Raw genomic sequence first — 23,639 nt, 5'->3', positions numbered from 1 at the left:
TACATTTGATCTCCTCTGGATTTTCTTCCAAAAGTTCTGTAAGCTGATACATGAATTGTTTTAATGAATGCTAAATCACCTTGAGTCCAATTGCTTTATCTAATTATAATTCTTAGAGAAGTTACACACTAAAAAATATTCTACACTGCTTATCAAAAGTATCCTTTAAAGACAGTAGGGGTGAAAGGGGGTGTGCAAGCAGCAGAAACAAAGAAGAAATGTCAATGTCAGATTGCTTAACACCAACTGTGGAGCAGTACACACGTGCAGTGCAGCAGTGGTTACTGTTTTACAGGAGACTGCTCCGTAGTGACCAGACCAGCAGCAGTTTAGATTTGCAGGAGTTAAATGAAATTGTTATATTAAAAATATCCTTTCTACCAAACATACCTTTTTACAAATCCAGGTTGCATACAGTTAAAAATATCTTTAATACTAACTCTTTGCTTACAATGTGCTTCTGTAATTCTACATGTTCTGCCAAGAGTGGGCTATCCTTCAGTGTGCTCATCCTGGTAGCCATAAAATAAGTGGCTTTGATGTGTGCCCTGGTGTCTGTTGTGTTGCTCTGCAGATGACGTGATCTTTCCCTGAATGATGAACAGGTACCTTCCATGTGTGTTATGCCACAGTCTGTTCTGAGCCTAACTGGAATGGAAGAGCAATATGCAGATGGCAGTGGTCCTGTCTATATGGAAGATGAAGATAAAGTCTTGTCATAGGAAATGCATTCACCAACATGTGAAACATGTATAGTGGCAAAACATCGTTCTGCCTCTGATGTGGATGAAGTTGTGCTCAGCAGGATTCAGCATACACAGATTTGTTTTTTAATACTGATCAACAAGTGTATTTTGTGACACATTTTAGAGTATGTGTCTGTGTGTGTATGTGACTGAGTTGGATTTGTGTGTTGTGTTTACTGCCATAGAACACAGAAGTAGCCACCCATTAGTTACCATAGTGGCGGTGTGCCCTCCATCCTCTCCAGTACAAGCTTAGCAACACTCAGCCAGTTCTCTGCAGTGCGATGTTCTGTTCAAGGCATGTCACTTCAGCCTGTTTTGTACTTGATAGCTGCTACCTAAATAAACCAATTGCCAATTGACACCAGTCATAGGGTTGAAGGGTTGCACAGATAATTAACATGGTTGCTGGAGGTACATCGCATGCAGCTGGACAGTCATCTTGGGCAGTGGGATGAAGAGCCTTTGCTCATGCTCTTTGTACAGGACCTTTCCTGTTCTACAATTCAAAGGCATGAAAAGTTACAGCTACTTAAATACTTCTTTGTGGCTTGCCAGGCTTTGCCTCGAGATGAGCAGTCCCCAGCATGGCGTTATTTAAGCTACAGCAGCTCCCCTGAGTCGCTATTTCACTGTACAGTGAGATACTGCATGCACCTCCTGTGCCAGCGATTGTGTTGGTGTGCTTCCTAGAAATCCTGTGAAGGAAACTCTTGGGGTGACTGCTGCTGGTGTAAGAATTGTCAAGCTTTCAAGGAAATCTACGTAAAAATACTTCAGTCTCTTTACACACACGTGAAATAAGCCTGGGAAAGGTGAAATTGCGAGTTGCCATCACAGGCGGTGTTTGCATGGAAGACGATAATTCTCTGTGGCTTTGAACATCTTGAATCCCTTTGCTTCCTTTTTTTTATTATTTCAGCTATTAAACTGCCTTGAAATATGTCAGGATAGTACGGTTTTGTACAGTTCTTGGAACAGTTTGCATGTTTAGTTCTTGGAATCTTTTATGGCAACAGAAGTTACTGAAATATTATCTGTCTTGTGACCATCTGTGCGTGCTCATTGTGATTTCTGTAGATAGTAAGTCCCCCTGAGAGTGTGCTACAGGTCTTACACATGAATGTCAGCAAGACCTGGGCAATTCTGTCCTCTTGCCAGCACCAGCAGAGTGGGGAGTTGCAGCTGCCTTGCAGACAGTCCTCTGAATTTTGTTTGTTTAGCGTCAGGCTGAGCCTATGCATGTTACCAGTGTTCATTATCTTAGTTCCCAGTTTTGTTCCCCCGGTACCTGTATCTCTCTCATATGAGCTGAGTTGCATCTACTCTGTGTTAAGGTTAGTCTTGAGCTTTATGCATCTGGATTTATGGTGAAGCTGAGCTAATACAGGGAGGAACACCTTTGGTGATTCCAGTCAAACAAGGGAAGTATCATGCATGTTTTCATGCATTTGCTGAAGACATTTTGGGGTTTAGACTTCTCAGTTTATGTTTGAACATTTATTTGTTTACCCTTGTAAACCAGAACAACCTTCATACAATAAAATCCAGTAGTAAGGACGTATTAAAATGTTGTGAAAGTCCAATGAAGCTATGGGTGAAATGAACAGGTGCTTAGGACAGCCTTAAAAGGACTCTATCTAATAAAGTTATTCTTTTAAATTCATCACAAGCAGGTGTTTATAATCACCTATAAAAAGAGTCTTGCTTTTCAACTGAGCAAAGACATGATTAATTATATAGCATTCAGAATTTTCTAATCAGAAGTTAATGACCTGGCTTATTGTAGGATAATTTTTTAACCTCCCTCCCCCCCTGAGATTCCATGTGAGAGTTTGGGTTTCAGCGATAGCAACTCTGCACATGAATCACTTGTTCACTTATTATAAAGCAATAAGAGACACTTAGACGGTTCTGGATGGCAATAAAAACCATATGTGAAAGAATTAATGAAAAACATTCACTGCATTCCTAAGTTTGTTTCCTTTTAGATTATGCTTTATTAGTTTCCAGTACATTTTCTTCTGTTAGTTTTGCTGTGCTGTAGTTCTAGCTTCACAGAGTGGGGCAGTCATGAAGCACACGTCTGAAGAGTTTACCCTGTTGACGGTGTGCCCTGTCCACTCAGAGTGCAAAATTCAGTTGCTGCCTCGTATCAGGCTTTTTGGTCAGAGACAGATTTTCTATCAGGTGCTTATTGAAGGTGTACTCATGTACCTGAGGGCAGATGGAGACCAAGTCTATCTCACTGGGCTGCTTGCTCTCATTCAGGCACAGTGCATGTCATTAAAACCCATGCATACTGTCAGAAAAACAAAGTGGTGATTGGAAGTTTCTGTTACTGATGCTTAGTCAAGTCAGGATTTTACTAGTTAAGCAGGAGGCCTTTAGATGCAGTCTCACTGAGCTTGTTTCTGCCCCATACTCCCTCATGAGTCCTTTATTTTTGTTAGTGAAATGCTAGAGTTTCATATTAAACTAGAATGATTTCAGTACATATGGTGACTTCTGTTGATGCCTCCATTCCCAATGGCAGCTGATACATGCAGAACCAGGACTTTAAAAAGGATTTATTTATCAACTTTATAAAACTATTAACTGAAGACCTATTCATAGAATCATGGAGTAGTGAGGGCTGGAAAGGACCTCTGGAAGATCTTCTGGTCCAACCCCCTTGCCAAAGCAGGGTCACCTAGGGCAGGCCACACAAGAATGTGTACAGGTAGGTTTTGAAAGTCTCTAGAGAAGGAGACTCCACAACCTCTTTGGACAGCCTGTTTCAGTGTTCTGTCACCCTCACAGTAAAGAATTGAGAAATCAAAAGCAAAGCTGTAAAACCATTCCAAACGGAGGCAGCTCTTTCATCTCTTCTGCTTTGTTTCCTATTTGGTTTGCATCGCACCAGTGCTTAATAGCAACAGTGCCTGTACACTTGTCGGCTTCAGCAGGCATGGACACATGGCTCAGGGTGAGAGACAGCAGACCTGCAGCCACATTTTAGTTCCACTGTAACTTCAAATGTAATGGTCTGAGCACGGTGGGTGAATTTGCTTATATTCATCTCTGTGCTGTTGTCACTGCTTTAAATTAGAAACAGGTTTCAAAGCCTTTGTCCTTCAGGTTAGTGGTCCTACAGAGTTCTGGGATGCAGGCCTGAAAGCAGAAATCCTGTGGGAAAGAAACTATTTGTACTATTAAAAAGCATAACTTCACTGGTCAAGCAACTAGAAGGTGAAGACAGATGAATAAATGTACTCTGGACGTGGTACTTCATTGTATGTTATTAGAGAGTTCTGCTTGGCCAAGCTAGTTGGAGCTGGGGTTTTTCATTTGCTTGTAATTCACTATGAGGGTAAGGTTCAGCTCACAGATCACTTCAGAAGAACGAGTAGAACTGAGCAGAGGGTTTTGATGCACCAGTCCTTATTACTCTTTCAAATTAGATGGGCTAAGACCTGTTGAAAAACACTAATAATTTGCAAGATAAAATTGCCATGATTGCTTAGGAATTGAATTTACAATCGTGTAAGAAACCAGATCCTCTCGGTTTTTATTCACTAGTGTCTGCTCTCTCTGTGTGTGTGTGTGCATATATAATCTACTGTATGCTCATTAGACTTCCCAGTATGCATACACTTTCTCACTGGAGAACAGTTACCTACAGCACAGGGTTTGACTAATGAGGAATAGTGTGATAAATGTTCTTCTATTATTTATGTCCAGTGTTGTTGAAGAAGTCAGGAATTGAGGATAAGGACGTCTCACATGCTTCTAGTAAACTACTGTGTAGTCCTCAGCGATTTCATTTGCAGTCATGGGGTTTGGAAAGGAGGAAGATTTTGGCTTTGTTGTATCATTGGTGTCTGAAGGATCTGAATAGTACCTTTCAGTTTCCTGAATTGCTCCTTTCTTGTAGGTACTTCTGAGTTAATTTATGAAGACTTGATCTTTCTTTTTGGTTTCCTTCTCATTCTTTTCATAGTTTCATAGTTTCATTCAGGGTTGGAAGGGACCACAAGGATCATCTAGTTCCAACCCCCCTGCCACGGGCAGGGACACCCCACACTACATCAGCCTGGCCAGAGCCTCATCCAGCCTGGGCTTAAACACCTCCAGGGACGGGGCCTCGACCACCTCCCTGGACAACCCATTCCAGGGTTTCACCACTCTCATGGTGAAGAACCTCCTCCTCACATCTAGCCTCAATCTCCCCACCTCCAGCTTCATTCCATTCCCCCTAGTCCTATCACTACCTGAGATCTTGAGAAGTCCTTCCCCAGCCTTCCTGTAGGCCCCCTTCAGATACTGGAAGGCCACAATGAGGTCACCTCGGAGCCTTCTCTTCTGCAGACTGAACAGTCCCAACTCCTTCAGTCTGTCCTCACAGGAGAGGTGCTCCAGCCCTCTAATCATCCTTGTGGCCCTTCTCTGGACACCTTCCCGCACCTCCACATCCCTCTTGTAATAGGGGCTCCAGAACTGGACACAGTACTCCAGGTGGGGTCTCACCAGGGCTGAGTAGAGGGGGAGGATCACCTCCCTCGACCTGCTAGCCACACTTCTCCTGATGCAGCCCAGGATCTGATTGGTTTTGCGGGCTGCAAGTGCACATTGAGAGCTCCTGTTGAGCTTTTTGTCCACCAGCACCCCCAAGTCTCTCTCCTCAGGGCTGCTTTCCAGCCAGTCACTGCCCAGCCTGGATTTGTGCCTGGGATTGCCTCCACCCAGATGCAGGACCCTGCACTTGCTCTTATTCTTTCTGTTTCCCTCTGAAAACCTTCCATATGCCCTGAAGAATATGGTTCACAAAGTAATAAATTGCTGAAGTGTCATAGCATGAGTCTTTCTGTGCTGACTTCGTGGAAGCACTACATTCAGCCTTTTGTTATCATCTGCAGTGTTTATTTGCCTTACATTCCAGCTTGCCTTCCCTGAATTGCTGCATTTTAAACTCTCTCCCAGGTCTGAATTGTTTGAAGCTGAATTCTGCTGTTCCCTTTGTGCTGCTTTTTATTTTTCTGATGTTTTCCCCTCCCCTGTGTAAGAAAAGCTTATTGATATTGATAATGGAAAACTTCTTTTGATGTACAGAGGCTTTGCAGGAAGCTTTCAGCCACTCTCTACTGTTTATCCACCATTTTTGAGTTGTCCCTAGCTTTCATTATTGGATCCTTGGTGTTCTGTGCTTTATTGACTGTTTCCTTGCATGCAGGGTATTACACTGATTTACAGCGACAGGAAGATGGCTCTTCTTTCCTTGCAGATCGTGCAGGCTTCTATCTAGGGTTGCCTTTCAACAGCAGCATCTTATTTCACTTGACATATTTATTTCTGTCTCTGCAACAGGCTATAAAATGTCAAAAAACCTGTAGTAAATACCTTGGTTGCTAACATCTGCCTCCAGCCTGTTGGGACCTATTTGGTTTAGTGTTTATGCTAATGAACACAGCAGAGTAGGAGCACTGATGAAAGTTCACTGATGACAAGAAGCTGAGGGACCAAACTGATGCAGGGGAAGGTGAGGTTTTAATAGAGTAAGACCTAGATATTCCTGAGGCCTGGAGAAGTATAAGACAAAATGAAACTATTTTAAATGAATGATTAAACATGCAGGAGTCACTGTTAACATTTTAGGTATAAATAGATTGCCTTCCAGAATTAGATGGTGAGGAAAAGGGCTCTGACATGTTGGCTGAACATGAGCCTGCAGTGTGCCCAGGCAGCCAAGAGGGCCAATGGCATCCTGGCCTGCATCAAGAACAGTGTGGCCAGCAGGAGCAGGGAGGTCATTCTGCCCCTGTACACTGCACTGGTTAGGCCACACCTCGAGTCCTGTGTCCAGTTCTGGGCCCCTCAGTTTAGGAAGGAGGTTGACTTGCTGGAACGAGTCCAGAGAAGGGCAACAAAGTTGGTGAGGGGTTTGGAACACAGCCCTGTGAGGAGAGGCTGAGGGAGCTGGGGTTGCTTAGCCTGGAGAAGAGGAGACTCAGGGGAGACCTTATCACTCTCTACAACTACCTGAAGGGGGGTTGTAGACAGGCTGATGATGGTCTCTTCTCCCAGGCAGCCAGCACCAGAACAAGAGGACACAGTCTCAGGCTGCGCCAGGGGAGGTTTAGGTTGGATGTTAGGAAGAAGTTCTATACAGAAAGAGTGATTGCCCATTGGAATGGGCTGCCCAGGGAGGTGGTGGAGTCGCCGTCATTGAAGGTGTTCAGAAGGAGACTTGATGGGGTGCTTGGTGCCATGGTTTAGCTGTTTGGGTGGGTTGGATTGGTTGATGGGTTGGACACGATGATCTTGAAGGTCTCTTCCAACCTGGTTTGGTTTATTCTAATAAAGGTTTATTCTAAAGGTTCATCATGCAAGGACTGAATCACTTGAAAACAAAAATGCAATCACAAGATGTATTAGAAGTAATTCTAAGAGAGGTATGCAGGCTTATGGAAAGTGTTAATGCATCAGAACCCTGGTCCACTCTCCTCTGTAGCACTGCATACAGTCATAGCCACCCACAATTCTAAAAGCTAAATTTTGTAGTAGTGTGGAGACAGGTTGAAACCTTATCACACAAAAAGAGAGCTGGATGTTTTTATCATAGCAAAACTAAGGCTGGGAGAAGGAAGGGCATGGTTGCTGTTTTCATGCTTACTTGATGCATTTTCAGATGGCAGAGCTGTGCTGAAGTTAACAACCATGCAGCTAAACAGTTAACCAGTTAACAACAGTTAACAACCATGCAACTAAACAATCTGGCTGTGCTTTTTTATTGTCTGGAACCTGAGAAGTTATCAACAATTAGGAGATTTTTGCGTAGCACCCTGAAATCAATAGAGCATGTTTTTCTGTAGCCCAGCAATGGCCAAGTTACTCCTGTCCAAAGTGAGTGCTGCAGTACCGTCATGAGAGGGAAAACCAGAGAGGGTACTGGAGAGCGTGATGTGCATTCATCAGGCTGGTCACAGCTGTGGTACACCTTCGGCTCATGACATGGGCTTAAAGAGTCCCACAGAATCATACAATTGACCTCAAGGATCATCCAGTTCCAACTCCCCTGCCATGGGCAGGGACACCTCACACTAGAGCAGGTTGCTTAGAGCCACATCCAGCCTCCAGAATTTCTTCCTAACATCCAATCCGAATCTGCCCATTTCCACTTTTTTTCCATCCCCCCAGTCCTATCACTACCTGACACCCTCAAAAGCCCCTCCCCAGCTTTTCTCGTAGGCCCTCTTAAGATACTGGAGCCTTCTCTTCTCCAGACTGAATATCCCCAACTCTTTCAGTCTGTCTTCATAGGAGAGGTGCTCCAGGCCTCTGACAATTGTTCAGTCCACCTTTAGGTGGGCCCTCACCAAGTGCTGGGCTGTCTTTGGTTCAGTCTTCCCAAGCACAGTTTCATATCCCTTCAGCTGACTGGGGCCATGGTGTGGTCAGATCAAGTGTTTCTGTCTTTGGAGCTGAGCTAGTAGATTCCTTAGACCTGTGGGGATCCCACAGAGAGCTGAGACGTTCACAGAGTTTGCTTGGGTCCAGCATGCTAATAGACTTGGGCTGATCCTGGGAACAAAAATTAGGAGTGGTGGTCCTGTGGCCCCTGGTGCTTGTGTGGAGATTGTTGAGGCTCTAGTGGTGAATTAGTGTGGAGCCAAGCTGAGTTTGGCAGGGGCTGTGAATCTGAGCTCAAAGCTGCACAAAAGCAGCTACAGCTGTTCCCATTGAAAAGCTGGCCCTTGAAGTCAGAATGCTGTCTCCCCTTGTAGGAGCCCTGGGCCTGAGCTGTTCCTTTGTGTGGCATGGATAATCCATGGCATCTAGGTGTGCTGTCTACAGAGTTTCAGGTGTACTTTTAGGTTGGTTTGATCCCTGTTTGAAAAGATTTGTGGGGTGTTTGCAGTTGTAAATTAATTTGGCAAGCACCAAGGGTCTTTTGGGTATGCCCTCCTGCCCCTTCCCCACCCAAAATGTTTCTGCACAGTAGGTGGTGGGATCTGACATCTCTTTGTATGGAGAAGAGATTTTTTACTTCCACACCTACTGTTTTCCTGCTGGTAGATACCAGCATTTTTGAGGATTTTTTGTTTGCTGGGGTTTCCTCCTCAGTCTCCTTGCTGATTTCTCTCTCCTGTACCCCCTTACCTTTGTGTGGTATGAGATGACAAATGCTCTTTTCTTCTAAAAGATCAAGTGAGGGGGAAAAGAGTCTTGACCTACTTGTTTGCACCTGGGAATAATGAGAGTGCAAGAAGGAAGGGGTCTCGTGCTCTTAAGCATGCAGTTGAGCCAGTATGCTACGAAAGAGTTAAATCACTGTTTTTCTTAGCTTGCAGATACAAGAATTTGGCCTCAAGCAAGGAGCTGCTGTTTGAGAATGGGCTTGTTGATTGGCTGCCATCCTCTCTTGTATTTCAGAAAGTTTTCTAGATTAATATTCTATCTGCCCTGCAGGTTATTCTGACAAAAGGAAATTTACAGCCTTGGACAAGAATCTTTCAGTGTGTTGTCTCTTCTTAATCCTTCCTCTTCTGCTGGGAGAGGCTAAATCAAGTTGTACCTAGCCCATGTCTCTCTAACAAGTGTGTTAAATGTGTAACTTCAAAGCTAATCCTGAAAAAACAGGCAGCTAACTAATAAAAGAAAAAATGTCCTTTCTTTGAGAGGGAAGTTCAGCAAGCCAGTCTGTGCCTGAATGTCCTACAGGTGATCATTCTCCTGAGCTGCAGGAGAGGCTCTTTCCTTCTGGCCAAAAGGCCTGACTGAATTCCTCTTGGACTCTTCATCTCTCTTATCTGCAGAGTCTGACAGGTGCAGCTGCCTTCATCCATATGAATTTCAGTTGCAGCTTGTCTCCACTGTTCTAAGCAGCAATGAGCAATTTGATCTTACATTTGTGGTGGTGTTTTGCACTGATCTGTGGAGGCGGAAGTGCCAAATTCAGTGTTAAGTCAAGAATCTGACTTGCCAAACAAATGGTCTTTTCTAAATGCCCTCAGGCTACACTGTGCTTTAATGTATTGTAGTGTAAATGCCAGGTTTTAATGGGAGGGTCATTATTAATATGGCACTGCTGGGTTTGGCCACTGTTATTTTGTCTCTGTAAAATGTGTACTATATGTATTTAAAAGGATAATCTTTTTTGATGGAAGAAAGAGACCTGTTACAGTTTGGAGTAATGGACTAAATACTTGTGTCAAACTCCAGGAGCAGTGATCTGCAGCTTTTCTCAGCAATCATAGTATCATAGTATCACAGTATCATTCAGGGTTGGAAGGGACCACAAGGATCATCTAGTTCCAACCCCCCTGCCATGGGCAGGGACACCCCACACTAGATCAGCCTGGCCAGAGCCTCATCCAGCCTGGTCTTAAACACCTCCAGGGACGGGGCCTCGACCACCTCCCTGGACAACCCATTCACATTTGGTGGAACAAACATTGCTTCTAAGCTAGCTGCAGGGAAGTGATGTTCTCTGCTATTTGATCTGAGGAAAGGCTCCCACTGGTGCTGGTGGATGTACTCATTTCTTCAGAAGAACTCTATTTGTTTTCAGGAGGGGGACAACTGTTTTTCTTCTTATTTGTTCCTTTCATACTGGAGTTAAATGGCTCAGCCTTCACTGTATTCATAGTCTAAAGAAAGGACAATCTTCATAGATATGTTAGTTTGACATTCCTCAGTCGTGACTGATCCTTTCTGAACATTCTTTTTTGGGTTTGGGGGGGTTTTGCACTAGCTTTCAGTTGTATTTCACCTGTCATAGGGAAATTCTCTTGTCTCCAGCACAGAGTAAACTCACTGGCAGAGTCAAAAGTGATGCAAATTTGGAGTAAAATAAAGGCTAACTTGAGCACATGGAAAGTGTAGAACAAGTCACACTGAACTGTTTAGTCTGAGAGCCTTGGAATTTTGATAAGCTGTGATTGCTTCTAGCAAACAGTTAAAAAATAATGTTAAAACTGGTAAGCATCATCAAACCAAGGGGAAGTGTATTAAGAGGAAGAGCTTTTCAGCAAGTTGTGTGTTGTGAAATCTTCAAAGTGAATACCATGCAGAATACTTTTAACTAGCTTCTGTTGAGGTACCTGAATTCATTGAGATGATGAAGTTTGAGCAATCATGTGACAAGTGATGTTAAAACCATGCAAGTTCATGGGTGGTTCTTTCTCTGGCTGGGAGTTACTGCATGCCAGTGCTGTCCAGGTCAGTGGTGTGTGCCAGGATCACCACTGCTGTATTCAAACCAGTGCTGTTCCCATGCTTTCAGAGCTGGAGTGGTATTCCACAGAATTTCACACAACTCCAGTTAAGATACTCTGTGATAAAAAATGTTTGTTTTAAATGATCTGGAATATTCGTGGCACTTTTTCATTAGACTGATAATTGTCAGTTCTGTGTCTTGTGTAGCTGTAGGAGACATTAGTTGAAGAATTCATTCCCAAGCTTTGTGCAACACTGCTTTATCTTTATGTCTTTGGTGGATGTAAATGTTTACCTTTTTTTCCTCTCATTCTCTTCTGACTGCAGTAAGACACAGTGTGTTTCTGCAGCATGTGTGGTAGGGGTATTTCAGATCCAGAGAAGGGTAGAGACCCTAACTTGGGCTGATCTTGCTCACAAATGTATTTCTTGATCTTGCTTCTTCTTGTGGCCGGTTGACGTTGTCCCCTTAAGAAAGGGAATATGGTGGACGGAAGTTGGTAAACGGAAAGAATAATCTAAACTAATTTCATTGGTGAAGTGGGAGGAAGCACCTTCTGAACTGGGAGTGCAGGAGAAAGTATCCTGGGCATTCCAGCACTTCTCTATCAGTCTTGCTTCTGCCTCTTCTTTGGGCAGCAGCTTTTTGTGCTAGGCTTTCTGCCAAGACTTCGGCCTTGAAACCGATAAGATAGAAGGCCTGTATTAACTGCTTTCCAATTAACACAAAACTGCTTTTAACTTCTTTCTTTCTCTTTCTCTCTCTCTTTTCTGACCTACTCTGGGGAAAGGGGGGGAGAGAGGGGAGAGCGGAGGTGGGGAACCCCCTCTGCCGAGGTGGGGGTTACTCTCATTTCTGTGTTACTCTATTGTATATCTTTGTATAAATTGTACATATTGTAAATTTGTATATATTCCCCTGCATACCCTACATTGCTTTGTAAATATACAGCTCCACTGCTTTGCTAATTCAGCTTGTGAGGTTTTTTTTCCTTTCCCTTCAATTTTTCTTTCCCCTTACTTACAGGGGGGAGGGAAGAGGCTTCTTGGCCTTACCCTTCCAACCCTCGACACTTCTAAAGTAGTTCCCTGAGCAAGAGACTGGTTTGGTGTGTACACTGCACCTGCTGTCACTGAAATGATCTGCTTTCTGGCCTTTTTGGATCTCTGAGTTTGACTTGGGCTATTAAGTCATCATTCTGTGTACATAAGTCTGAGTTTCTCTTTATTTCAGTTTTAGATGTTTTGGGGAATGAAAAGCATAGATCCTCCATTGCATGCATTGTGACTAATAATCTCACACTCCACTGGGGAAATACTTATAAGCATTCCCTGGGCATTTATGGCAAAGTCTGTATCATGTTTGACTTTGAAAGAAATACAACAGTAATTATTTCAATGTATTAATGGTAGAGTTCAAGATTGTTTACATCAAATGTGATTACAGATTTGTTAATACAGCATTGCTAATCACAGCTATTTTTCTGTTCCAGTCCTACTCAGCACTGAAACTCTAGCTGTCACAGCTACAGGCAGTGTTATAGTGGAATCATTAGGAGCTGTTGCTTCTCACTATTCTTCAGGATATGATACAGTTGGCAATAGCATGCAATTGGAATTATTTCAATAAATTTAAGACTTCAAGTTAGTGTATTGTTTCATGATGATAGATAACTTCAGATTATATTCTTCAACACAGCTTTTGACTCTCTTCCCTGCAGTATCCCTCTGGATAAGCTTTCTCATTATGGTTTACCTTCTTTGCCTCCATTTTCAACAGTAAGGCAGGAGGACTTCAGGACAAGTAGCCTCCTGAACTGGTAGATGGGGTCAGGGAGCAGTATAATCCCCCTGAAATCCATGAGGAAGTAGTTAGGGACTTGCTGAGGCACTTGGATACTCACAAGTCCATGGGACCGGATGGGATCCATCCTAGGGTGCTGAGAGAGCTGGCAGATGAGCTGCCAAGCCTCTCTCCATCATTTTCAACCAGTCCTGGCTCACTGGAGAGGTCCCAGATTACTGGAAGCTGCCAACGTGATGCCCATCCACAAGAAGGGCTGGATGGAGGAACCTGCAAACTCCAGGCCTGTCAGCCTGACCTCGGTGCCAGGCAAGATTATGGAAAAGGTCATCTTGGGGGCAATCACAGTGCACCTGCAAGATGGCCAAGGGCTCAGGTCCAGCCAGCATGGATTCAGGAAGGGCAGATCCTGCCTGACCAGTCTGATCTCCTTCCATGCCCAGGTGACTGCCTGGTGGATGTGGGGCAGGCTGTGGATGTAGTTTACCTGGACTTCAGCAAGGCCTTTGACACCGTCCCCCATAGCAAACTCCTGGCCAAGCTGTCAGCCCCTGGCTTGGACAGCAGCACTATGAGCTGGGTCAGGAGCTGGCTGGAGGCTCAGCCCAGAGAGTGGTGGTGAATGGTGCCACAGCCAGCTGTCAGCCAGGCACTAGTGGTGTCCCCCAGGGATCAGTGCTGGGCCCCATGCTCTTTAGCATCTTTATTGATGATCTGGAGGAGGGGATTGAGTCCATCATCAGTAAATTTGCAGATGACACCAAGCTGGGGGCAGGAGTTGATCTGTTAGAGGGTAGGAGAGCTCTGCAGAGGGACCTCGACAGGCTGGACAGACGGGCAGAGGCCAACAAAGTGCTGGGTTCTGCACTTTGGCCACAACAACCCCATGCAGTGCTACAGGCTGGGGTTGGAGTGGCTGGAGAACAGCCAGGCAGAAAGGGACCTGGGGGTACTGGTTGACAGCAGCTGAACATGAGCCAGCAGTGTGCCCAGGTGGCCAAGAAGGCCAATGGCATCCTGCATCAGAAATAGTGTGGCCAGCAGGAGCAGGGAAGTCGTGCCCTGTACTCAGCACTGGTTAGACCACACCTTGCGTCCTGTGTCTAATTCTGGGACCCTGAATTCAAGAAGGACATCGAGACACTTGAAGGTGTCCAGAGAAGGGCAACAAGGCTGGGGAGGGGTCTGGAGCACAGCCCTGTGAGGAGAGGCTGAGGGAGCTGGGGTTGCTTAGCCTGGAGAAGAGGAGGCTCAGGGGTGACCTCATTGCTCTCTACAACTACCTGAAGGGAGGTTGGAGCCAGGTGGGGTTTGGTCTTTTGTCCCAGGCAACCAGCACCAGAACAAGAGGACACAGTCTCAAGCTGTGTCAGGGAAGGTATAGGCTGGAGGTGAGGAGAAAGTTCTTCCCAGAGAGAGTTGTTAGCCATTGGAATGTGCTGCCCAGGGAGGTGGTGGAGTCCCCATCCCTGGAGGTGTTCAAGAGGGGATTGGATGTGGCACTTGGTGCCATGGTCCAGTCATGAGGTCTGTGGTGACAGGTTGGACTTGGTGATCTTTGAGGCCCCTTTGAACTTTGGTGATTCTGTGATACTTGGATAGTGCAACTGCGTAATCCTGATGGCTTGTGTACAAAAGGAGTTGGAATATTTGAGTGCTTATAATTACATTTTATGCATGTTTAAGAGCCAACCCAAATACTGAACAAGAGGACACAGTCTCAAGCTGGAGGTTATGAAGAAGTTCTTCACAGAAAGAGTAATTAGCCCCTGGAATGTGCTGCCCAGGGAGGTGGTGGAGTCACCATCCCTGGAGGTGTGCTGGAGGGGATTGGATGTGGCACTTCCAGCCATGGTTTAGTTGTCAGGAGGTGTTAGGTAACAGATTGGACTTGATGATCTTTGAGGTCTTTTCCAACCTGGTTGATTCTGTGAGTCTGTGATTCTGTTTGCATAGGTGAGCAGCTAAGTGGCCGCAGAGGGTTGTGCTTAACCAGTCATACTCTAGCTGGTGGCCAGTAGGTAACAAGTAGAGTCTGCAGGGGTCTGTCCTAGACCTGTCTGGTTTAACATCTTTAGCAATGACACAGAGAAGGCAATACAGCCCACTCAATGTTTGTAGAGGACAGCAGACCGGGGGCCCAGTTGATGTGCTGGAGGGTAGAGCTGCCAAGAAAGGGTACCAGGGCAGGTTGAAGGGATGGGCCTGCAGGAACCTCACAAAATTCAGCGATGACAAATGTGAAGTCCTGCACCTGGAAGAAGGAGCCTTTGTATCCTTGGCAGGGATACAGGCTGGGGACAGGGGCTGCAGTGAGCAGCTCTGCTGGAAGAACCCTAAGGGTGCTAAGAGACAGCCAGGTGGCTAGAGAGGTGCTATCTCCATCCTTGGAGGTTTTCAAGACTGGACTAGGCAAAACCTTAAGCAACCTAGTCTGACTTACTGGCTGAGCCTACTTGGAGCCAGAGGTTGGAGTTAAAGGCTTCCTGAGGCCCTCTTCAACCTAATGTACCTTATATCCTCTGATTTATCCTCTGAAAATTTGCTTTGCAATTTAATGTGCATGTCTAAACTGTTACACATTCAGTCTGCTCTGTCACCAGCTCCACTAACGCCCTGTGTCCGTGTGTGTGTGTGCGCTTCAGTGTGCTGTTCTGAGAAATTACAGCTCACCTTGCAGAAGTAATCACAAGTGTTCCTTGCATCTCTGTGCTTATTACTGATTTCTTTTGTGCTTAGTTCTTGTGTGAACTTGTCACATGATTAATACACTTTTTTGTTTCAACAGAGGGAGAATATATCAAGATGTTCATGCGAGGTCGACCAATCACAATGTTCATTCCTTCTGATGTAGAAAACTATGATGATATTAGGACAGAGCTGCCTCCTGAAAAGCTAAAACTGGAGTGGGTGTATCCTTGAGATCAGTAACTACTTTCTGTTCCTTTTTTTGTCTTATCTTGCCTCTTTTTTTTTCCCCTCCTTTAAAAGCTGGTCTGGTGTCTTTCCAGATATAACAAATACTTGGAATAGGAGGAAGTTCATTGTACTGTGACAACGGCAATGGTTTGTAAGGACTGTATAGTACAGCTTTAAGCTGCAAAATACCTAGGCAGAGAAAAGTGTACTTTGTTTTACTGTTCAAACTAATTGCACTTATTTTTCAGCATGAAAGAAAGTGTTTTTGGAGACACAGACTTAAAAGCATTCCTCTTTTCCTTCCACTGTATTAATGCAGGCCATGCATTCATCAACATTGTTAAGGTTTCAGTCTCTGTTCACTTTAGGATGTTCTAGAGTTATGGAAGATCTAGAATTTCTCATTGTCCTTGCAGAGTGAGGGTTGGAGAAGCAACTGTCCTTTGCACTGCTTCTCTGTTTCATCTCCATACTGAAGGGGTTAGTTTCTTAGAAGCTGGTTTGCAATAAATGCAGTAAATAAATGCATCCTTTGAAGAATGGAGTTGGTTTGTGGCTGACAAGAGTTTTACACGCATAGTAGATCAGACATTAAGCTCATTATAAGAGACACATTTGGGTCTTCCTGTTACACACACACCCCTGCCACCCACCCCCCATCTCTGCAGATTCTTCCAGTAAGTTGTGATTGTATAAGTTCTAGTACTTCAGTAAAACAACATGTCTAGGCAGCACTTGAGTTGGTGTAATAATCTCATGTTTGATCCTTCTGATGTTGCTTAAAGCAGGAATGCTTTTAGGAATGTTGATAATATATTGTCACATGTCAGGATATGTACAGACAGAGGCTGCCTATACATCTTTGTTAGAGACTAGGCATACATGTATTTTAAGCCATCCCTGGTTACTCACTTTGAGACAGAAGATGTCTTTGTTATTTTTTCTGTATTAACTAGTAGATTTTTAAAACAGGTACTTGGGTACTTGGTTATGAAAAGCAGCTCATGCCCTCTAAATTATCAGTGGAATTGTGGGAGCTTAGACTGTGGAGGATAGTTTTGGATTAGAAGTCTGACTGGAAGGAAAACAACTTTTCTTCATGCTTTGTGGAAGTGTGCTGCCCAGCTATTCTACTGCCACAGCTCTTGGATGATGCTGCTGGCACTTAGATGACTGTGGAGTGAATTGGGTCAGTCACTGACTTGGCTGAAATGTCATGGGGTTGTGAGAGTTAACTCTCAGCAGCATCAGCTCGTTGATCTGCTTTTCCCCACAAATGTGCAAGGGCTAGAGCTCTGGCATACTGGAGATAGATCAGATCTTACTGTTCCAGCAGCAATGAGCAGTTTGGCCTGATGAAAACTGATCATGAAACCTCACCCTCAGTTAAGTAGGTGCAAATCCCAGTGTGGACACACTTATGTAATATCCAAGGATCTTCAATTCAGGTTAAAGCAGTTTCCTGCTGAGGGCTAATTAAAGTGATATAAATCAAGTCCAAACAGACTGTGCCCATGTTTTTGGAATCTGTTCAAGGAAATGTCATCTTAAATCGGTACATTTATGAGTGTAGGGTATCTCTTCAATGCAAGGGTGAAGAAAGCAATGAGGAAAAGGTAGTACAATTTATGAAGACTTAACATTGGTCTCTATGAAGTTGCACAGAGTTGGTTTTTCGTTTGGGAGACAGGAAAATAGAGCAGCAGAATGTCTTATCAAGCAGGGAAAATACCTGCAAGCCAGCCTGTACTTCCAAAAATTATGGCAAACTGAGACCTGTAGCTGTTAAAAAGACCTGGGGACCTGGCTTCACAGAGTATTGTAGCAATGTCAGTGTTCTGCAACAGAAAAGTCAGGTGAGTGTTGAAGTGCTCCATCTTTGAGCTTTTTTGTTTGTATATCAAATGTGGCAAAACAAAACAGGCTGTGTGATTGGTGAGAAACTTTCTCCATATGAAGGTGAATATCTTTGAAATTCTCTGGTTGAAGCATCAGTCTCATTGAAAGATTAATACAGAAAGTTGGTGGAAATTAAGAGTCAAAGCTGTATCACCCCTTTGACTGTGTGTAGAAAATTGCTGTATCTGCTGCTTTCTTCTGAGTGTGTGAAGAAGGATAGAACTGCTGTGGGGTAACAGCTCCTCTAGTTTTCTTGTAAGGTAACCTGGGATGGAGAATGAAAAAAGCAAAAAAATTCTCCCACAAAACAAATTGTTTCTTTAAATGCTCCTAGGAAAACACTCCCAGGATATGGAGCTCCTCCTTAGTACTTCATTATGGAGGGGGAGTAAAGGAAAGCAATGGACTGAGAAAATGCAGATGTTTTTGCAGCCCCATGAATGCGAGAGCCAAGTGGTGGGTGCCAAAATATCTAGCCTTGGCTTTGCATGGTAGCCCTGCTACAGAAAGGCATGCTTTCTAGGATGAATGTTCAGAGATGTCAATCTGACTAAGTCCTTATCAATACACTCCCTATTGTATACAGCAGACTGACAAGATCTGCCTTTCTCCTCTGAGAAGGTATTTGTGATAGCATTCTCTGTGCTTCAGGGTAGAAAAAATATTTTCATTGGTTTGTAGCCCATCTTTTCTGAAGGGTCAGTGGTGTAGTTTTGGTTTTGGTTTGGGTTGGTTGGTTTTTTTTTAGTGAAAGGCCATTCTGGAGTTTCTTTTTGTTTCATCAGTGTTTAAAAGAAGAAGAAAGGAAAATTTAGTGGGAAAGCAAATAGTGATGGAAGAGAAACAGAGGCATTGGGGGATGTGGGGTTGCTGTTTGGTTTGGTTTGGTTTGGTTTTATACCTGCCCTCATTATTGTTTTGTATCAGCATTTCTCTTGATACTTTTTTTCCTCTGCAAGACACCAAATAATCTCTGCTCTAGAGGAGGCTTTGTGTTCCTCTGTAATAGATGGAAGACAGCAAGAATGAATTTTTTCATGTATTTTTTTCACTGTACTCTGAAGAGATTCAACTGACAACTGAGTGCAGTGTGACTCTCTGAATCATTGTTTGGTCACATCATCTTGAATTCTGGAAGTGTTCTTGCAGTTTGGTGTGACCACAAAAGAAGAAAGGGGTGTGGAGGTGAATTTTGGGTGGCAGGGGGTGGTTTTAGAAGGGGTTTGGTGGTGGTTTTGGTAGGAAGCTATCCCTTTGCCAAGAAGAACAGCAGCCAGACTCTATTTGACAATTCTCTAACTGACATCACAGTAGATGTCAGTAGACCTTCCCAAACTTGGACTACTTCACATGCCTTCGTTTGAGAGAGGGCCAGCTTCATCCATCCAACATTATTCATGTGGGTCTTTGACTTCCTTTTATGTAGATCATTAACCAGGACCTGAGACTGGGATCCCTCAGATAAAGTTCCTGAATGTATTTCCCTTTCCTTGCTGTTGCAGGTGTATTCGTTGGCACTGGAGAGCTCTCTGAAAAGTTACATTTTTTGAGGCTACAGAGCTCCTGTTAAAGTATGGTGTGGATTGTACCTAGTGACCCCAGGAGCTGAACTACCAGCAGCAGCCACATTAGTAGTCTAGATGAAGAAAAGTGCACCTGTTTCAAAGAAATAATGAGTCCTAATAATGTTTGATTAGTGCTAAACAAGCCTGCTTTGCAGTGTGTGAGACTTCTGAATGTCACTAGGAGTCATGATGGTTTCTTACAAAAATCATCCCTCTTATATATTTTGGGTAGATGTGGATAGAGTATTTTTCAGTGTCAGTTCCTTCTGAGATTGGTTTGGTTTAAAAATACTCTAGAACAATCTAAAGAAGTATTTCCTGAATTTGGCAGCTGCTGTACAGAAGCTTGCCCTTTTCTGAAGGGTATTAAGACTTTTCACACACTTCTTTGAAAAGGCCAAGTGCAAGTAAAACTGATGGCTAGAGTGCAGATGCACAGCTCTGCTGCTGTAAAGTGTCATATCAGAACAGTGAGCCCTGCTGTTGCCTAATGAAACTTCACAGGGAGGTTTTTGTAGATAACTTCAATGTATGCCTGATACAGTTTATTGTTAACATCAATGAGCATCACTTTTCAAGAGGCTGGGTTTGGTTTGGGTTTTTTTCACCTGTGCTACTGAAATTGTGCTGCAGTTCCAGAGGAAAAAGGTAAAGAACATTTGATGACATGTGAGAGTTCCCCCAGGAATACTTTAGGGGAGGTGGGAGTTGTGTTTTTTATATACAGTGATTATGAAAACCTTGACTTGAAAAAATATATATGTATAGATATGGGTATCGTGGAAGAGACTGTCGAGCCAATGTTTACCTCCTTCCTACTGGAGAAATTGTCTATTTCATAGCATCAGTGGTGGTACTGTTCAACTATGAGGAGAAAACTCAGCGGCACTACCTGGGTCATACAGACTGTGTTAAATGGTTAGTATATGACACTTGCATGTAAGTATGTGTGTAATAATGCAGAAATGCATTTTTTTGTTCTCCCCTACTGTATGTATGAGCTCATTGCTGTCATCATAATCGTAATCATTTTCTGTTTCACCAGTCTCAGTAGATTCACTGCGGTAAACATTGCACAAATAGTATTAGGCACTCCATGCTAGCTTAGGAATTCTGTCTTAAATGTAAAGCAACAGGATATGTAGACAATCAGAGAGATTAGAGAAGAGATCTCAGTGTAAATTTGTCATAATAGATGTCCCAGAAACTAAAAACGCTCAGCTTAAGTCAGTGATTTACAAGCACTGTGGCAAAGACGTAGCCTTAAAGAATAATTAGAAAATCAAATGGAAAACTGAGCAATAATTTTGTCATTTTTTTTTTTAATAGATGCCCCATCCCAATATTAAGGCTGTCTGGGAAATCAGAAGGATGTTTGCAAAACAAAACAGACAAGCAGGGAAGCTGAAGCCCGCATCATTGTGGGTGCAAAGGCAGTTGTTGACTGTACGATGCTAGTCTGAAGAGTAGTGTACGTAACGTAATGGGGACGTGAGCTCCCTACTCTACCTGAATGGAGAAGGGTTGCCATCTAATCATCTTTTCTCCTAGCTATGTTTTGGCAACTGTAATTGCATCCTGTGGAAGGAATGCTGTCAGTCTTGTGTTCTTCAATTTCTTTCAAAGGCCTGGACTGAATTGTAAATGGTTTTGGTGTCCATCATTCTGACCTCTTCATGCCTCCCCTGCACCTCACTTTCTGTTTCAATGGCATTCTTCACCTTTGTAGTTATACAGAGAAAGCAAACAAGAAGATGTATAAGAGGATGTGAAAATCTGTCTATTCACATCAGCTCCAAAGCAAAATGTGATGAGCAAAAGCAGATTTATTATTTTGAGTTCCCTTACTCTACTAGTACACTACTTCATGAGTACAGTCACATCAGTAACTTGTTTCAAGTGGCAGTAATCCCTGACTCTGGGGCACATAAGCCCTTGGACAACTTTTCAGCTGTTGTATTTTTCTTCCAGCTTCATGCTGTCTGTAGGTTTAGGCATAAAATATGCTCTAGTGTTTATAAATATGTTTAGGAAGTTCATCATTCAACAGTGACACAAAACTGGGTGGAGTGGCTGACACACCAGAGGGCTGGGCTTCCCTTCAGCAGGACCTAGACAGGCTGGAGAGTCGGGCAGGGAGAAATGTAACGGAACAGAACAAGGGCAAGTGTGGAGTCTTGCATCTGGAAAAGAAGAACATCCCCATGTACCAGTTGAAGTTGGGGGGGTGATGTGTTGGGAGAGCAGCACAGAGGAGAGGGACCTGGGATGGGAGTCCTGGTGGACAGAAGGATGACCATAAGCCAGCAATGTGCCCTTGTAGCCCGAAAGGCCATTGGCATCCTGTGGTTTATTAGAAGGCGTGTGGTTACTAGGCTGAGAGAAGTTCTCCTCCCCCTCTGCTCTGCCCTAGTGAGGCTGCATCTGGAATACTTTGTCCAATTCTGGGTCCCTCAGTTCAAGAAGGACAGGGAACTGCTTGAAAGAGTCCAGTGAACATCTCCCTTACTAGGAAAGGCTGAGGGAGCTGGGTCTTTTTAGCTTGGAGGAGACTGAGAGGTGACCTCATCCATGTTTATAAAGATGTGAAGAATGACTGTTGGGACCAAGGCTCTGCTTGATGTCCAATGGTAGGACAAGGGGTAATGGGTGCAAGCAGGTGTGTAGGAAGTTCTGTCTAAACAAGGAAAAACTTTCTCAACTGTGAGGGTGAGAGAGCCCTGGAATGGGCTGCCCAGAGAGATGGTGAAGTCTCCTTCTCTGGAGATGTTCAAAACCTGCCTGGGTGCATTCCTGCGTGACCTGCTCGAGGTGATCCTGCTCTGGCAGGGGGTTTGGACTAGGTGATCTTTCGAGGTCCCTTCCAAACCCTAATGTTCTGAGCTTTTGTAATAGTGGACTCCCAATAGAGTTCAAGCCTTTGTCAGAGCACATGTGGAGGCGGCTCTTCTGGCACTCCAGGTTGTGTGCCAGCAGCCATTGCAAGAGCCTGATCAACCCATCAGTACAGTGTGCAATGAAATCAGTGACAAACACTGATGCTGTCTCATTGAAAGTGGTCTTTAGGATCATAAGTGTCTTCATGGGCTTCTGTGAGAAAGGGAAAAGAAATAATTACATAAGCCTCTCTCTTGTGAAGACCCATGACAGCAAAAGCAAGTCATATTTCTGTCTGTCTTAGTCTTGCAGTTCATCCAGACAAAATTAGAATTGCAACAGGACAGTTAGCTGGAGTGGATAAAGATGGAAGGGTAAGTAACATAGCTGTTGAGCAGTAGTATCTTGCTCTGAAAATCAGGCAAACCTCTTCTGGGTTTGTTGGGGTTTTTTGGTGGGTTTTGTGGTGGGTTTGTTTGTTGCTTTGGTTTCAGTTTTTTTGGTTTTTGTTTTTCAATCTCATCCTCACCTTCTGTGTGCAGTTTTAAGAGCTACATTCGCTGAGGTATTTTGCTGTTTCTATGGTAGCAGCCTATATCTATCAAAACCCAGTAACACCTAAGCATTCAGCCATACATCAAAAAGCAGAAGAGCAGAAGCTTATATAGTCCTGTCTGTGACATAAGGGACTCCATTTCAGTCCTGCAAGTAAATGTGACACTTTCAAGTGATTTATAAGGCCACATAATTTCTGTTACATTTCTTGCAATAAGCCTTCTCCCTGAGAACAAGTCCTAGTTCTGTGGGTCAGTCTTAAAGTTTCACAGAAAAAGAACCATCTTTGAGAATTCATGGAAGGTGTGTCAAGATTTCCTGCAAACTGCTTATTTGAGAGCAAGTGTTTCAATATTCTTGTCCCTGGTTCTTGAACAATTGGATTATCTTCATGGACTTAGAGAAAAAAGAAGCAGCAAAAAGACAAGAGATACTGCCAGGTGTAGAAACGCATTAAACCTAAGCCTTATTTATATGCTCAACTTAATTTCTTAGATTTTTATAAGAAACTGATGTGGATATTTTTGTGCTGATGTTATTATGATTTCCACTGAGCATTCACCAACTGTTCCACTAGGGCTGGTTAGTTGTTTTTCCATGGGTGGAATTTTTTATTGTCACTTTCTATGGTGAATGGTGTCCTTAAGACAAGTTAAGTCCCTCCCGCTTTATTTACTATTGTTTCACATTTATGAAGCTAAACTGCTTGGGACAGTACTTGTGTGACATATAGCCATGGACATTTTCATTGAGTTGCTGGTGATGGGTAGAAAACTGCAAGAGGATTTTTTATTTCATTTTTCCCTACTGTATATGTAAAAACCCCAAGATTTGATCATTATTTTCAATTGTTGCTTAAGGTTTCTAGGTCTGAAATGCAAGATGACTCTTCTATGATTTGTTCAATCTTAAATTAGACAAAGATTTAATTTTACAGCTACCAAATGCCACAGTACTTGATGGGGCACCGCCTGTAACCCAGGCGTAAGATTGGCTTGAGTCTCCCCAGGACAGAGCTTCAAGATGCATCCAGAAGCATCATTAGCAGAGGTCATCCTGCATTTCAGTCTGCAGTTT

The 23,639-nt window shown here is 43.7% G+C and overlaps 1 protein-coding gene across 6 annotated transcripts in view; it reads left to right on the top strand.

The window, feature by feature from the left end:
• The window catches only part of EML4 (EMAP like 4), a 203,986-nt gene that overhangs the window by 135,867 nt on the left and 44,480 nt on the right, over window positions 1–23,639 (top strand). For all 6 annotated transcript variants that reach the window (XR_010990686.1, XM_068165144.1, XM_068165145.1 and 3 more), the window contains 3 exons: window positions 15,536–15,659; window positions 19,899–20,048; window positions 22,312–22,381. Coding sequence is in view for 5 of the 6 variants with exons in the window: in XM_068165144.1 (XP_068021245.1) it covers window positions 15,536–15,659; window positions 19,899–20,048; window positions 22,312–22,381 (344 nt within the window). In the remaining variant the exon portion in view is untranslated. The remainder of the gene's footprint in view (window positions 1–15,535; window positions 15,660–19,898; window positions 20,049–22,311; window positions 22,382–23,639) is intronic.

This window comes from Melanerpes formicivorus, unplaced genomic scaffold (assembly GCF_026170545.1).
Source record: "Melanerpes formicivorus ecotype bairdi unplaced genomic scaffold, bMelFor1.0.p_v2 SCAF_84, whole genome shotgun sequence".
Classification (NCBI taxonomy): Eukaryota; Metazoa; Chordata; class Aves; order Piciformes; family Picidae; genus Melanerpes; species Melanerpes formicivorus.
Note: the sequence above shows the minus strand (reverse complement) of the source record. Positions and strands in the feature narration are given on the sequence as shown.